Genomic DNA, 17,168 nt, shown 5'->3' on the forward strand with positions numbered 1-17,168 from the left:
TATATTAGAGTCATGGACCTGAGTTGAAATGATCTTAAAAAAGAAAAAAAAAATAGCTTCTCATGTCTTACACACGCACACATCCACGGGCGCCTTTGTTGTCGCTTTATACATTAACGCAGGTGATACCCAAGGTCTCACAAGTGTGCAGATCTTTGACCTTGTTTTCTCTCCCCTCTCTGCTTCCATTATGTGCTTGTAGATCAAAGACACGCAGGGTGCTCCAGGCAGTCTTTCCAGTGAAGATCCTCACTTAAAGGCAGCTGACAGAGGTGAGTTATTAAACCTTACCACTGCTCTAGTGACCTCGCCCCTTCCCCTCACAATTTAAAACCCCTCTTTTAAAGATTCACCACAAAGTAGCCACAAGATAATGTTCGTAGCAAGCCTCTCAGTGCTGCACATGCTTATGAGTTGATTTCTCAGAATACATTAATCTCTTTTTCTGTTAGATTTTTACCCTCCACACAAGAGCTGACAGGTTTGTTGGCCTATTTTAATTAATGCGATACTATTTTAACAATGTATCCACAATGGATCAACTACAGGGTGTGTGTAATTGCATTGTGTTTAGAGGATTTGCACAGCTTCCCTGAAATTAAGGTGCAATCACAGATACTTGTTCATGGTAAAAAGGGCTCGACTAACGGAGAGGAGACACTTTTCAGACGACTGGATCACTTACAAATAAGTCAAATTAAAATTGACCTGAATAAGCATTCATTTAACCCTAGAACACTATCGCTATAAATCGTAACACCATTACTAACGCCAGGTGGTTTTTACCCAATATCATATACCCAAAAAGTACTTGGCATCAAAATATATCAAAATCTGACAACACATGACAAATTGGAGTGGTCTTCTTTTATTTTCAACTGTGCCATGTCTAACAAAATGAAGAAGAAGTGTCATGGGGGGGGGGCTAAAAAATGCTCAAAAATTTCTGAAAAATTAGGAATTTGACAATAAAAAAAAATCCTAAACAAAAAAATAATGACACTGGAAAGTTGGTCTTTGGTCCACCCATTCCTGGGACATTTGAGCACAGTCTCGACACACGAACAGCTGCAGGAGAATGACCAGTCATGAGGAAATGACCGGTTGACTAAAATATTTTTTTCATCATATGAATTCCCCTGGAAATCACCACTTTGTGATATTTTGTCATAATCACTGCACTAAATAAGTATGACATGCAAATTCCAGGCCCACTCTTACTTACCTATTCCTTACATGCAGTAAATAGACGCAGGGTAGTAATGGCGTGGACACACTTCCTGTCCACTCCTGCAGGGCAGTCAGCGCACCTCCCTAAGGGGCTACTGCTTTCTGCTGCCACTGGTCTGGCCTCACCTGCAAGTGTGCCGCGGTAGGGATGTCAAGCACGCTACAGATCAGGACTTGAGATGCGGCAAGATCACCTGATTTTATACACTAACACTATCACTGGGTGAAATCCACCCAAAACCTACTTCATCCTCTATCACTATTGCCGGGTAAAAATCGCCCGAACACATGCCTGTAGGAGAAAGTGGGCTTTGGGTTAGGGAAACACCCACGCCTTCAAAGATGTCAAAGACAATGCTGAAGCTACACAAGGATCCATGACACAGACAAACAAAACATATTGAAAATCAAATATATTTGCTCGGGTGAAAATCACCCGATAGTGTCCTAGGGTTAAAAAAATATTATTTTTTTCACTATATATTTTTGACTAAACATTAAAATAAATTGCCTAAACAATGAGATGAATAATACACATGTACTGTAGCCACATAAATAAAGTAATTACGCTCAAATTTATGTCAAGTGTATTAAAATGTGTTTCAACAGTGCATATAATAAAAGCCTGCACTTTGCACTTGTTTTTACAGCGTTACACACTTGTTAAAGTACATTTAAAAACTAAGCATTTAAAAAAGATCATGGTGTGCTCTGGAAAATTCATAATAACCACATTCTTCAAAGACAAAAATATTTATTTTTTCTGTTTGGTCTTGATTTTCTTGGAAGTCAAATGTGTGCTGCACGCGTTTCAGCAGCTTTAACCGAAATCGGTCCATGTCTGTAGCCGAAAACGTCACGATTGGTACGTTTTATAAATGTTAATAGAATCTGTGGCTGAAAAAATGAGGCCGATGTGGAAGTGCCAAAAATAAAAAAACAGGCACTTAAAGTCGGCTCCAAAAATGAGTCAACTCCCACTCTTGACGCTCTTGTTAAAATTGCCGACTTCAGAGCAGAAGTCAGGATGTTTGTGCCCTGGTAGAAAAAAAGGGTTGTGCTGTCTGTATCTAATTGTCAACTTCATAACAGCTCGATAGGAGCACACAAACCTTCAACAGGATTTTAATCAGACAAAACACAAAAACGCGGGATCACCAATCGCAAACTTCCACCAGGGGTGAGAGTGTAACATTACAGCAGTGATGCACAGCCAATTAAAATCCTTCTAAAGCTGAACCAGGTGTGGGAGTCCAAATAGCGTCAGAACTAAGCCCCCAATATTTATCAGTTTTATGTCAAACACTGCAAACAGCGAGGAGCACACAACAGCAGCGATCGCAGACAATACAAATGCACCTCACAAGACAAACAAGGCCTTCATTTACATCAGGGTATTTAGTGGACTGTAAGCAGTAACTCCACAAAGCTTCATATATGGAGAATAACACATCTGTCACATCTTTGTATACAAAGAAGGAAGTGATCAGTTTCAGAGGCTTGTAGTATAGATGAGTTACTAATAAGAAAGCCCAGATAATGTCTGGTAATGATGTAGTTAATATTGCCTGTGTCTATGACATAATTGCGCTTTGCTAACCCATCCTGCAAACATCTTTTTGCTCTACCAATTTAAAATAAACTTGTGGTTAATTCTACTAACACCCTCCACAGGAGGGAAATTTCAGTTTAAATGTAATTAATATCTTCACACTAATTAGCAGGTATCTGTGTCTGTGTGGTGCATCTTGTTAATAAAGCTAAGAGGCGTTATGTGATAACAGCATGGACTCCAATATGGTTTAAAAAAACAATCATAGCATAGGTCTGAGTGTCTTACACAGCGCCCCCAACAGGACAGATAAATAAGTGACAGCAATGTGGGTCCTGCCATCATTTATATACAGTATAGAATATGCATTTATATATTATGTTACTGTATGTAACATATTTATTTTATTTAAATAAAAAATCCAGGTTACCTTTAACAATATCTGTGTTACAATTTAATTATTTCAGTGGTTATTTTGCACTTTATCTAAAATCTTTGCACTGTTAGCTGTGCTGTGGACTCTTTTCAAACACATCACATATTGTTGAGGCAAATCTAGCTATCCAGAACGCCTTATTGCCTGAACAGGGGTATTATGGCACACCCAGAAGCTATTTTCTGAAAATAACAAACAGGTAATCCATGCATGCAAGAGCTTTGTTTACTATACCTCTTGCAACTATTACTTTGACCACAGTTTCAAACCAATCTAAGAGAGAATCTAGTGCATCTAGTCTATCCTCCCCCCCTTTACACTGCCAGCATATTATCCTGCTCCAGCTGCAGAGAAGAGACAGGCCAGAATATTTATGGCCAGTATAAAAATTGTGTGCATTCCCAGTCACCTACACCCCGTGATTTACAGTGCATTTGACAAACACACTGAATAAAAGAAAAAAAGGGGGAAGAAAAGGAGTGTTCAATTTGTATAGGAGTTTAGAGCGTGTCTGTTGTGCATGCTCCCGACGGATTCTGCTGTTAGTACGTGTGTGTGCGCATGTGTCGTACCGGCTACGCACGACACATCTCCCGCTGCGTGAGAACATGTCGATCTGTCTGCCCGCGTTCCTGCGCGTGTATCTGTATGCCTGTGTGTATCCTTAATGTGTGTGTGTGTGCGCGCACGTACAAGAGCGAGCACCGAATCCGCCTGCTCTGAAACACCAGCAACAGATAACAGATGGTCCCCCTGCATTAGAAGTGTTTTATTTCCCTGCGGAAGCCAGATATGTCAAAAATAAGCATGTGCAACATTAGTCATTTGGAATATTCATGCCCCTGCCGTCCGATGGTTTCCTTTTCACAGCCAAAATACCACCAGCCCAATTCTCCCAAGGAAGTGAGAGGAATTAGGGGGAGAAATAAAAAAGCAGCCATCAGCTGAACCGATTGAGGTGGGTGTTGGACCTACATGTGGTTTAATGGAAGGTTTCTTTTTTTTCCTTCCCTCGTGGTCGCTTCTTCAGCATGCCAGGGCTGTAATTAAAAAGGGGTTACAGTCTGTAGATGTGTTCATATGAAGAACCTCATTCACCCAGGCCCATTAGACACAGTTTTGTGAATATGCACACATGTCCATATGCTGGTCTGGCTGCGCACACACACACACACACACACACACACACACACACACACACACACACACACACACACGAAATAGTGATTTGCTCCCACATTAAACAGCCTAATCCAGCGGATTAGACTTCTTTTGCATTCCTTCGTTGCCTTCCTTCACGGACTCGTCTTTGGGAATCGCCTCCTCTCCACTACTGTCCTTATCTTCCCATTTCTCTTCTCCACCTCCATCTCCAACTGTAGCTTCAGCCTCTTTAATCTCCACCTCCTCTCCTCCCTGGCTTTCTAGCCCCATCTCACACCACTAAGCGTGGCTCCCATCCTTCTCCTTGGTGGCAGACATGGGCATGAATCATTATCAGCCCTGATTAACCATACACGTAGTTGGCAGTCTGGGCCCCACCGGGGGCCAATGGCATGATTTTCCTTCCGCCGAAAACATGAATTTTGAGCAGCACTTTCTTACTCGCCACGGTCCCTCATGATCAGGGTTAATTCGTGGCAGCATGCGTGAATGGCGTAGAGAGGAGGCAGAAGAGAAGGAGGAGGAAAAGCTACCAAACAGTAGTGCACCGCTTATCTCAGAAATGAAATATAATTTATTCAGGAATATGCAAATCCAACAATCACTCTGCCTTGTTTACCGAAGGGACCTGCTGATTCAGATTCTGAAAGAGAGCGAGAGAAACAATCCGAACCACAGACGCCAACATACAGTGGATGCACAAAGGCAGCCAACAGCCAGTCATTTTACCGGTTTTCTTTAGATTTAGAAAATTAGGGATGTCGGGCGATTTCTTGGTTCTTTCATAGCTGCTAAAACCATTAAATGTGTTCTGGTGAGGCTGGCTTGTTTACAGAGGAACTGAATATGTGCATTCTGCTCTGTGACATATACAGCATGAACTCAAAATACCCAGGTTACCATCATTTCCCAAGTTTTATTAGGAAATACATACAGTTTTAGTGTTGTTCTGTATCTATAGGCGAGAATACTGGGAACTATAAGCTGGCATATGGTCACATATAACCTTGATTACTTTTTGATTTGAGGTACGTCAAGATTTTTACAATTTTTTACAGTTCTACTGTTTTAGATATTTACAGTGCTTAACAAATCCATTAGATCACCACCCAATGTAAGCTTTGAGCCACCGTTGACCTAAATTAGAAATGACTAATATCTGTTTCTGTAACGGTTAACCCACCAGTATGTCCACGCTCTTTAATCAAAATGATAGTTTTATTGCTAAAATATTGTTACTGTTGTTAACTTATAGAAAAGGAGAAAAAAATGTTTTATTATTTTATTATTATTATTATGATGTCAAATCACAGTTATTTGCTTGAATTTCTAAATTTGTTTTGGTGGTTGAACATTATACTTGATTAATTTCTTAATTTTAGTGAGCGACCGATGATTTGGTCATAAATTCTTGAATTCAGTCATTTTAAATTTTAAACCTTTCTGACTTTTATCACAGGTGTATTAATACATTCATTAAGTGCTTTTCTCCAAACCAGGCCATTATTCACCATTTCTACCCGGGACAAAAACCCTCCACAAACCACTGATCTCTGTGAACGATGTTACAAAAATGTACTTTTGCCTAATTAAAGCTGAATATGAGAATAACTAAAGGCTATAAATCTATGAGTCAGTCATGTTTTTAAACCTGTTTTACAAATTCCTCCAAATCTACCAAATTCATTGCAACAGAACAGGAGAAAAACAAATCCAGCATCTGTTTTGAGCCGTAGTAATAGTAGGTGGCCTCTTCTGTGAGTGTGCTATGCTTGACAACCTTCCAGAAAATGGCACCAGATTTGTTTTTTTACAATAAATACCACAACCGGGGGCTTTAGGGGGACTGAGCTTAAACAGGTGAGATATTTGGCTATTTTTATCAAGAAGAAACTTTTTAATAAAGTATATTCAAGAAAGTCAAAGGAGCTTGCAAAGAAAAGCGCCTGGACTTCTTTAAGTTACTTGAAGACGTTTCACCTCTCATCCGAGAAGCTTCTTCAGTTCTAAGGTCAAATGGTGGAGAGTCCCAGATATAAACCTAGTGGGACCTATCTGGGACTGTCCACCATTTGACCTTAGAACTGAAGAAGCTTCTCGGATGAGAGGTGAAACGTCTTCAAGTAACTTAAAGAAGTCCAGGCGCTTTTCTTTGCAAGCTCCTTTGACTACGATGACCTGGATGACTGAGAACCTTCACAGATATATTCAAGAAAATGTTATTGCTTTGTCATTTGTGGCCAAACCTCAAATATTTGTCCTGGCTCTACTATTAGAGCACAGATGTATTACAATAATACCGATAGTTAAACTAATGCCCGTTGGATGGTAAACTATGCGTCATTTAGACGCTTTCACAACCTACTCAGGGGATTTAATTAGCATCTTACATTTGCTTTTGCAATGCGCCGCCATTGTTTTCATTATGTTCTCGGTTACAGCCATGTCTCCTATCACTGAGACGTATTTATCCATTTAATTTTCTGTTCTTAGGGGATTTGTTTGTTTTATGTAATTCATTGGTAGGACATCACATGTTTAGCATAGTAACAAGGTGCGGACGTATTCCAGGGGGTTTCAAACTGAGAGCGTTCGATAAGTAGGTTATATGCTGTGTTGCTATATTAATATAACAAAGTAAGGAAGTAGACGGTCTGTCTAAACACCGGCGTAGAATAGAAAAGTAGAATAGGTTGTTTTTTGAATCTGTTCATTTATAATGGGAATACTGCGTGAGCGCTTTTTTTTGATCTGACGCTAAGATGGGAAGCAGTTAGATCTTAAAACAATTAATTTTTTTATTGGTAACTAAGCAGTACACTGTCTAATGTGTCACATGCAATTTGGCTCTTCATCATCGCTGGATTGTAGAAATGGGTGCGAGTCGCAGCCATTTCCTCCCTCCCTGCTGAGAGTCCAATTAGCATGGTTGTATTGATTTTTCTGCACTGCATTTCATGTACTTTTCCACGTAGGTCCCTACAGCTAGTATGAATGTATGGGAGACAACAATTATCCCCTATAACAGAATCTCTGAGGCCACAGAAAAGGGAGCAGAGCTCAGAAAATTTATCTCTTCAGGCTTGCGGAGCTGTAAAGTGGATGAGCAGACAAAAGCCACCACAACTGGTGATATCTTAAAGCTACAGTATGCAAGTTTTTCTTGTCGAACTTTGTAGTTATATTTCCAGGTTGTTCTGACTTTGACGCTGAGAAATGAGACCTGTATCAGAGACAATGATTGTGCAAAATCCTTTAACATTTTACATAAACCACAGGATGTTTCATGTTGTTTATGTCAGCGGTCCCCAACCTTTTTTGCGCCACGGACCGGTTTATGTCTGACAATATTTTCACGGACCGGCCTTTAAGGTGTCGCGGATAAATACAGCAAAATAAAACCAGTACCGGTACCAAAAAAAAAAAGAAGATTTAATGATAAAAACCATTAAAAAATAACAATAAAAACCCTGAAAACCATTAATTTCACACCTGAGCCCGGTACCAAACGACTCATGGACTGGTGGCCTTGGGGGTTGGAGACCCAGGGGTTGGAGACCCGGGGGTTGGAGACCGCTGGTTTATGTAATCTAATGGACTGATGCTTATGTAGCACATCATTTATTGTATGCACACACTCACATGCCGATGGATCCACTGGGATCAGTTTTGGGACGCTTTGATTTGTTGACTAAACCTCTCTAATTGGTTGATGGCCCACCTGTTTTGTTTCAGCTCAGTGTGCGACTCCTCATGAAGTTTTGCTGCTGTTCTCTGCTCTCTGTTTCACCTCGTCTGTGTCTTTTGCTCTTCCTCTGCTCCAACGTGTTGACGGGAACTCATTAAGATACTCTAGCTGAAAGTTTCCCAACTAATCCAGAGCACCTTCTCTGGTACTTGACCTCTTGGTTTACAAATTAAGCAGTAAATGCACACATCGTAACAGTGTGGACAATCATATGTCTCCTTCCCCGTGGCTGCTAAACCTGTCAGTAAGAGAATGAGGGCTGCCGGCACGATCATAGATCTGTGCATAGGCATTATTTTTATGGGAATAGCACTAGTATAGAATTTAGAGACACAGATGAGAATTTAGGGGTTTAATCAATCCCAGAAGAAGAACTTTAGTCTTTTTAAGACATTTGCACTTCTGAGTCTTAGGGTATTAGATCAGATTGGCTACACCTTCAGGGATTTTTACACGTGTGCCTGTGAACTATGAAGAACTTGCTAAAAAAAGAGAGAGAGAAAAGACCGAGAAATATAATCAGGTGTTGAACAGAGAATCCAGAGGCTTATCTGCCTTCTCTTAAACTTAGATGAGCAGAAATCCTTGTGCGTATCTTCTACAAGTAATTCAGAAAATTGTGAGTGGGCAGTCCCCATGTGTATTCTTTATAATTTTCTGATTTATAAAAGAGTTTTTAGTTTCTTGCAATTTTTAAAGCTTCAACACAAAACCACAGACATGCTTTATTGATTTTTTTTTTCCAGCAAGAAGTGCTGTCTAGGCTTCTCAGGGATATCTTTAGAAGCAGCACTTTCCTCTTATATGCACAGTATATCATGGTTATGTAATGTGTAAAGAGATATCGCTGTGCAAATATGCATTTCACATACGTGTGTACACAGTTAGTGAGTGCCACACTGCTACTGTTGCCCATTTGCTTCATTTTTTGATAGAGGAAGTCCTGCGACACATTTTTATTGTCTGAGTTGTAAGCAAGCAGCTATACCTTCATATTTTACATGCTATTCATGTCCCTTCTTCATCCTGCAGTTTGAATGACTAAAAGATCGTTTCGTTGTTTCTCGGTTGTGTCATGTCAACAATGTGATATTAATCGGCTGAAGTTATACATCCACCACCGTGCTATTTTTGCCACACGCACACACTCGCACGTTGCCCGAGAGGTCAGCAGCATAACAGGGTTCTTACTAGGTCGAATTGCTCGGAGGCAGAAGTTAATTTCCAACTCAACAGAGATAAATGGCTTTGTTTTGACCTCCCTTGTTCGCTGGCACAACAAAGACTCTTTGCTATTCTGGGAGAAAAGTACTGTAAATACCTGTAATTTAAAAGTGGCAGTTCATTATTTGGAGTATGAAATGATTTGATTTGGTAGCAGCGATTACCTGGATTTGGTATTGTGTGTCTTTCTGCTAAGCTTAGATAAATTTATATATATTTTTGTTTGTCTGAAATCATTTTCTTCAGTTTTCGGTACAATTTTGAACGATCACGGAGCAACAGAAGAACAAAGGAAAAAAGCTTATTACTATTAACAGCATCGCAGTTCTGTTTGGGGACTGCAAGTGCCTAAGGAGGGTAGATAACTGAATATGCTAATGACAGCATGTTATAATAGAGCAGATAAATACATTGCTTGATCATTTTCTTATAATGTTGTGCTTTTTTTCCGGAAAGGCTCGTTAAGAAGATACTTTTAAGCAATATACATGCATTTCAGTTTAAATATTGTCATTACTGTAGATTATCAGATTGCATGCATCCATACTTACATTTGCTATTTTTAGTGCACTCGTTTCACTCTCAGGTACGGCTACATTGAGTGCTATGAGAGTACCTGGATGCAGGCAAAAAATTTGAGAGCTAAACACTTCTCTGTTCTGTTCACCGTGTTGTACATGCAGCAGAAAAAGCGGCACCATCAGACTATTTCATTTATCTAATTTCAGGACAATACGTCATCAGCACTAGCTAGCTAGCAGTAGCAGATTTGCAGTTGAAACCTCATATTGACTATGATGTAAAGTGATTCAGTGGTTATGCATTTAAGTTAATATGTTTGTTCCAAAGCACAACATGTTGCAAATGTTCGCAAATTGCAGTAGCCAGCAATACAAGCACACTCATTCATTATAAATGTCTCTTTTATTAAGTGCCCTAATCGCTGTGTTCAGTTTGAGACAGTGCTACCTTTCCAAACATATGCACTACCCAAGTAAGGTCACAGTGGACTAAATGAAAATGCACTAAAATAAGTAACCAAACTGAGACATACTTGCCATCGTTGCTTAGCTATTATTAGGCACTTCTATAAGGGAGGGGTTTACTGATAGATCAATTTAATAAAGTAGTGTAATTGAGATTTCAGATGCACGCAAACTCATGTCAAACCTTTGTGGACTCAATCTACTCCCTTCACTTTGATCTATTCAGTCAAGATTATCTCCCTCCAAAACGGTCTCGTCTCCCCGTGTGCAAGATATAATTGAGGTTGTTACATTGTTATATTGATTTGTTCAATTGAGATGGGTTCCCAGTATCTTTGTACGTGTGGTTTATATGAAATTGTAACATAATTTTTGGTTTTTCCTCGTTTCTGGCTGTCAGCATTTCTGCTCAACATTGTGTTGAAATATGTTTAGAAATCTGTCGAGGTCTGGTAATCTGGTAAGGTTTAGTTTAAGTTTATGTATATATATAAGATGTATTAGTCCACCACCAAATGTAAGGTTTATGCCACAGCTACCTTAAATTAGCAGTACTGGTAATTTAATTATGTATGTATTAGGGGTGCAACGATACACAAAATTCACGGTTCGGTTCGGTTCGGTACTTTGGTGTCACGGTTCGATATTTTTTCGATACAAAAAAAATGTTCATGCCTTTTTAATTTGTCATTTATTAAAATTATAAATATATATTTTAACTCAAAAGTACAGTTTTTAAATTTAACCCTAACCCTTGTGCGTGTTTTTTATTTTGACAGCGAATGCGCACCTGCGGACCACTTATGTGCAGCCCTGGTTATTTAGCTCGTCATATTGCAGCCACAGAAATTCTTTTGTCCATAAAACCATAAAGCTGCACTTTCTTTTTGCCTTATAGTCTGATTTGTCATAACTTCTCCGTTTTGTGGTAAGCTTTTCTTTGGCTGTCACTTCTTCACCCTGACCTGTCTTATTTGGCTCAGCAGAACTAAAATATATATACTGCTACTTTTACACACGGACTCACATAAGCTCAGCGATTCTCTGCGCGATCAACCTCTCACATGTGTAAGCTTGCTGCGGGAGATTTCACTTGTCATGTTTGCATAGTAAGCTAACGATTAATAAGACGATGTCAGAGGAATTGGTGCACAAATTATCATCACTCACAGATCAGTGCTGTCGCTCTCTATACACAGTTCGCACGATTGCAAAGTGAAAGCAAAAAAACAAGCGCAAATTCAAACGCGATTTCAATATGTCACATATTGACAGTGGCTCACCGATGCCAATGACATAATTACCCAGCTACATTTCTGAAAGAATGCAAAAGCATTGACATATATTTTTCCTTCCTACAATAGCCCGACGGGCAGGGAAGAGATAGATTTTGGTAGCCCGACTGAAAAAATCGCTAGCCCCAGGACGTCGGGCTAGCGATTTTGCGAGCCCTGTATCTGATTGAGGAATCACTCATCTTTGGAAAAGAGAGTTTATTACAGAGAAATGTCTCTTTCCAAAATAAAAGCTATACTATCCGCTTCTTCTGGGCTATATTCTCAGCAGCATAAGGAGAATCATGTGCTAACAGCTGTCTAAATGACTCGGCTAAAGTTAGTAGCATGCTTGTTGTTTTTGTCTTTGCACTAGGATGATGTCGGCGTAAATGTGCAGTCATATTCGTTGTGTTCCCACTAGTGCTTTCAGGTTAATCTCGTTGAAATGACCTTAATGCCACAACACGGCAAATCTCCGTTAACGAGCTACCGCCGATCGCCCCGTGCATGGGGCTAGACGGCCAACACGTTAACGAGCTAACTGCGCTAACACACTAGTTCCCACCCATGTAATTAAGCATTGCGTGGCACATCCAACATACTGTTTTACTTTAGTCCATGACTCGCTTACCTTCAGGGTCATACGTCACATGAAAACCAAAATAATTCCAAACACCAGATCTGAATGAGAGTGGGGGAGGTCCATCTTGCAAGGAGAGCTTAACTTCTGTCTCGCTAGCTTGCCCTGCGCTCTTCCTTCTGACTATGCTGTCTGTGTTGAGCGCTCAGTGGATCTGCGCTCGACAGTGCAGCCTAGGCGGAGTAGTCGAACGCAGATTCACTGAGCGCTCCACACAGACAGCATCGTCAGAAGGAAAGTTGATAAAATAAATTACAAATGTTGTATTGTTCGATACATATGCGTACCGAACCGAAAGCACTGTATCGAACGGTTCAATATCGATACGAATATCGTTGCACCCCTAGTATGTATGTATATATGCATGTAGTACTTACTGTTACTATGGATGCCTGAAATGCATGCTACATTTAAAACAAAGGGTGCACATGTATGGGCTCAAAATGTGGTCATAAATATTTTGTACTTGTAAAAAAGATTTGTGTGTGCGTAAAAAAGATTTGTATGTGTAAAAAGAATTTGTATGTGTAAAAATAATTTGTGTGTGCGTAAAAAAGATTTGTATGTGTAAAAAAGATTTGTGTGTGCGTAAAAAAGATTTGTGTGTGGACTTAGAAAAAAAACCCCTGCAAGTTACAAGTACGGATTTTTGACCCTATTTTTCTTCCCTTCATCTGATTGGTCAATGTCACATCAATCACAAATGTAACAATCCAATCAGAGAACAGATGGGTTTGGCTGTCGAGGGGCGCTTTTTTTGAACTGCAGGTCTTTGAAGGGAATAAATGCCCTTTTACATGCCAACCCAGCGTTTTCCTTCATCACCACGAAGGAAAACAGTCTGTGGTTGTCCGAGTTTGGTGATTTTTGTGTCACAGGTCTACGTGTTTAATACAGGGACTTCCACAGCCTTTTCAACAGCGCTGCGGACCGCGGGGTGGGGGCGGGCAGTGTTTTGGAAATGACAGTCTTCATTACAAAGCTTTCTTCGTTATGAATTAGCATACATGTTTTTATTGAACATTTGAAGAACTAGCAAAAAAAAACTCTTGTAGAGGACATAAAGTCAGAGATAGAAAAGACAAGGAGCAGGTGCATCTAGTACAGGTAGAGCTGCTGCAAAAACCCACAGAGCCCAGCAGCCAGCGTAACAAATTCTGGATCCTTTGCTTTTAGTTAGCAGTTAGCATTAGCAGCGTATCCTGCATCCGATGTGAAAGGACTTTTATGCTGCGCACTGTGACTCACAGCAATGGTCCTGGGTCAGCCCTGACTTTGTGTTAAATTAATCCTAAAGTAATAATGTTATTTCTAACCACTGATATACCACAACTTTATCCTTTCAACAGCTACTGAAAGTTAGGGGACCTAGCTGCTATCGGATATTTATATAGCGATCCTCCAGCTTCAAACGGTATCACCCTTCAAGGACCTGCAGTTCAAAACAGCGCCCCTCCGACAGCCAAACCCATCTGTTCTCTGATTGGATTGTTACATTTGTGATTGACATGACATTGACCAATCAGATGAAGGGAAGAAAAATAGGGTCAAAAATCCGTACTTGTAACTTGCAGGGTTTTTTTTTCTAAGTCCACACACAAATCTTTTTTACGCACACACAAATCTTTTTTACACATACAAATCTTTTTTACGCACACACAAATCTTTTTTACACATACAAATCTTTTTTACGCACACACAAATCTTTTTTACACATACAAATCTTTTTTACGCACACACAAATCTTTTTTACACATACAAATCTTTTTTACGCACACACAAATTCTTTTTACACACACAAATTCTTTTTACACATACAAATCTTTTTTACGCACACACAAATCTTTTTTACACATACAAATCTTTTTTACAAGTACAAAATATTTATGACCACATTTTGAGCCCATACACATATTGTAAATGACTGTTGTGCTCTCAATTATCACCTTGCATTCTCCCTCACTGCCCACCACACTGCTTTAGCACTTATTAGGGGCACATACTTGAGGCTCAGCCACACAGTTCACCCTCAGCCCACATTTTGCTGGTAATGAGCTTGACGGAGGAGACAGAAGAAGACACAAATAGATCATTGAGTGGTGACCCTGCTGAATGCCAGCGTGGTGGCTTGTATTGATTTGTACTCTGAAAATATGGCAAAGATGAAACGATACACATTTTTAATTATCATGTGACCTTACTTCCTATTATTTCTGGAAGATTTTGTTGCTGCATAACTGGCGTCTGTTTCTTTGTTGGGTTTTGATGATCTGGTTAGCTCAGTCAGCAAAAGCATTGCATTGGAAGGCACCTTTTCATTCATGATGTCACATCATTATATGAATTGCCCAGCTTGAACATGAAACAACAACAACAGGCTTTCTTTTGCTCTTCTGCCAGTTTCCGTTCTGTTATTTATAATGTAAAAGCGAGTGCATACCCTTTTGTCACAGCAGCTAGTATACTGCATGGCACTGCATGCAAACACCCTTACTTCTATTCCTGCCATACAGGCAGCCAAACGCCACAGCAGCTCATAATGTTTGGTCATTTAAACTGACACTGAAAATAACCTCCCTGAAATATTACTGCTTGGCGACTGCTGCACTTTAGCGACAAACAATAGTTAAGCTAATGAGTGCTAACATTGGCTATCGTACATAGAAAAGAAAGCAGCAAGACTGCATATTTGAAAAACAGGAAAAATTTTTAGCTTCTGTTTTTTTGTGTTTCCTCATTTGTTGATTAACAAATTAAGGTTGACAGCCATAATTAGTTGGATAAAAGTGTAAGGCACCTGGTCTCTAGGCGGCTAGTGAAAAATGTGTATTTCCCAGTTGGCTAGCGAGTGGTTGCTAGAGATTGCTTGCTGTTGCTAGGTGAAACTGGGTGCAACGATGTAAATAGGCTGCACTGAAAATCTTTAGTTTGCGTTTGGTCACGAGCCCATAGTTTGCATTGGAAGACGGCGTAAACACTCGCCAACTGCCTGCTAAGCGGTAGAGAAACTGTAAAGAGTGTGACATAAACCGCAAAAGGCTACTGCTCCTGTTCAAAGTAACCATGTCGATTTCAGTGATACGGCAAATCTTTTACTTTGAAAGTTGCTTCCAGTTTGCATCACACCTTTTCAGGTTTCACTGCTGCTCAGTCTAGCTAACAAGCAATTGTAGAGAGGTTAGCATCCTCCTAGGGCTGTGCAATATGACCAAAATCTCATATCCCGATATAAGACAATTATCGTCCCGACAACGATGTATATCACCAAAAGTTTACTTTTTCTGTAAAGTCTGTGAATCTTGGGCAACTCAACTTGCGTGAAGTGTTTTCAGCTGGGCGTCGTGTACCTGGAGCCAAGTGTTAGATAGGTTGAAACGGCTGCAATTTTCTTTGTGAGTATTTATTACATGGCGTGATGCGGGGAAAAGGCTGTTCTAAGGTTTATTTTTTAGCACCTGACAGCTCTTTTTAGCTTCTCGTCCGTAAACGCTCTGCATACTATTTCACTCGATTCCGTTTATTTTGAAAAATCTCAATAGCATCTGAAGCTTTATTGCGAAAGGTTTATGTGGGAAATAAACAAGTGGACGGTGGAGCCACGCAACGTGTTTTTCCGTCGTTGTTGCTAACGACAACGCATAAAAACAGTCGGTTGTCTGTCCGTAGTGTGGTTATATTAAATATAAGAGACAGAGAGAACTTTAAGAAATTCTAGAGTGACTATCGAAATGATGAAAAATATTGCTGTAAACGGTTTATTTTGCGACACCACGAAACAAACGATAGCGTAAAATGAAACGGTAGACGTTTTTATATCGTGATCCGAAATATATCGTTATATCGAACAGCCCTACGTTCTCAATGCAAACGACGGGCAACCACAGCAATCTGCTATCAACCAAAGCAATCACAAGGAGGTTTTTCATTTAGCTTCCTGTTTGTAATCAGCTTTTCCCCAGCAGACTAACAGTCTTAGGTGTGAGTGTTGTTTGAAGGAATTAAACTAATTTTACATTTTGCATGAAAATTGATGAAATTGACTTAAAACAGGCTTATGTTCGGACCTTAATAAAAGTTTATGTTCTCTATTTTAAAACTGAAATTCCATCCATCCATCCATCTTCTTCTGCTTATCTGGGGCCAAGTCACTGAGGCAACAGTCTAAGCAGAGAACCCTAGACCTCTCTCCCCATCCATCTCTTCCAGCTTATCCGAGGAAACACAGAGGCGTTCCCAGCTGAGAGGCCTCCACCCAGTGGCACATGCCCGGAACACCTCACCTCACCAGGAGGGATCCTGGTCAGAAGCTTAAACCAATTGAATTGGTTTCTTTCGAAAAAGGAGAAATGAAAACTGAAATTACCTATTGGATATATACACAACCATCTTCTTCTGTTTTCTTCTGATCTACTACAGTGATATTCAACTTGACTGCGTGAAGCTTTCAAGTTCTGTTACAATGTATCCTGGCACCAGCCGACTGTAAAACAGTTCAAGAAACCGTTGGATGGATTTCATCTAAAGTCCCATGTTGCTTTAAAAACTGGGCTGTTGGCGGGATCTGTTATTCATTAGACGTGCCTGTCAGATGATATTGGATCAAAACTCACAGTTATTGAGGAATTAAAAAATCCAAGCATAGCACATCACGAAGACAGGTGGCTGCCAGCCTGTTAATGATACACAGAAACCATAAGTTGTCTCCCACACGGGATTGTGTGAACTGCAGGATGCAGTTGGAACTGATGATGCTCTGCTGGCTTTGGTATGAATACACTGAGAAGATGCTGACCATACCAGCATGGCGTATTCTCCTTTGTGCTGTCTTTGCTCTACCTGTGCTTGCTATGATTAAGTTCTCAGCTGTTTAAGTAAGGTTCTGTGTTGTGAGGGCTGCAGTCTTGCGGTCTT

General features: G+C 40.1%; 1 protein-coding gene across 2 annotated transcripts in view; it reads left to right on the forward strand.

Annotated features, from left to right (window-relative positions):
- The window catches only part of LOC146714999 (glucosidase 2 subunit beta-like), a 175,177-nt gene that overhangs the window by 73,142 nt on the left and 84,867 nt on the right, over window positions 1-17,168 (forward strand). For both annotated transcript variants that reach the window (XM_085451351.1, XM_085451350.1), the window contains exon 10: window positions 203-272. In XM_085451351.1, coding sequence (XP_085307477.1) covers window positions 203-272 — 70 coding nt within the window. The remainder of the gene's footprint in view (window positions 1-202; window positions 273-17,168) is intronic.

This window comes from Copadichromis virginalis, linkage group LG3 (assembly GCF_057382275.1).
Source record: "Copadichromis virginalis isolate Kocher_CV1m ecotype Utaka linkage group LG3, C_Virginalis_male_GT1.1, whole genome shotgun sequence".
Classification (NCBI taxonomy): Eukaryota; Metazoa; Chordata; class Actinopteri; order Cichliformes; family Cichlidae; genus Copadichromis; species Copadichromis virginalis.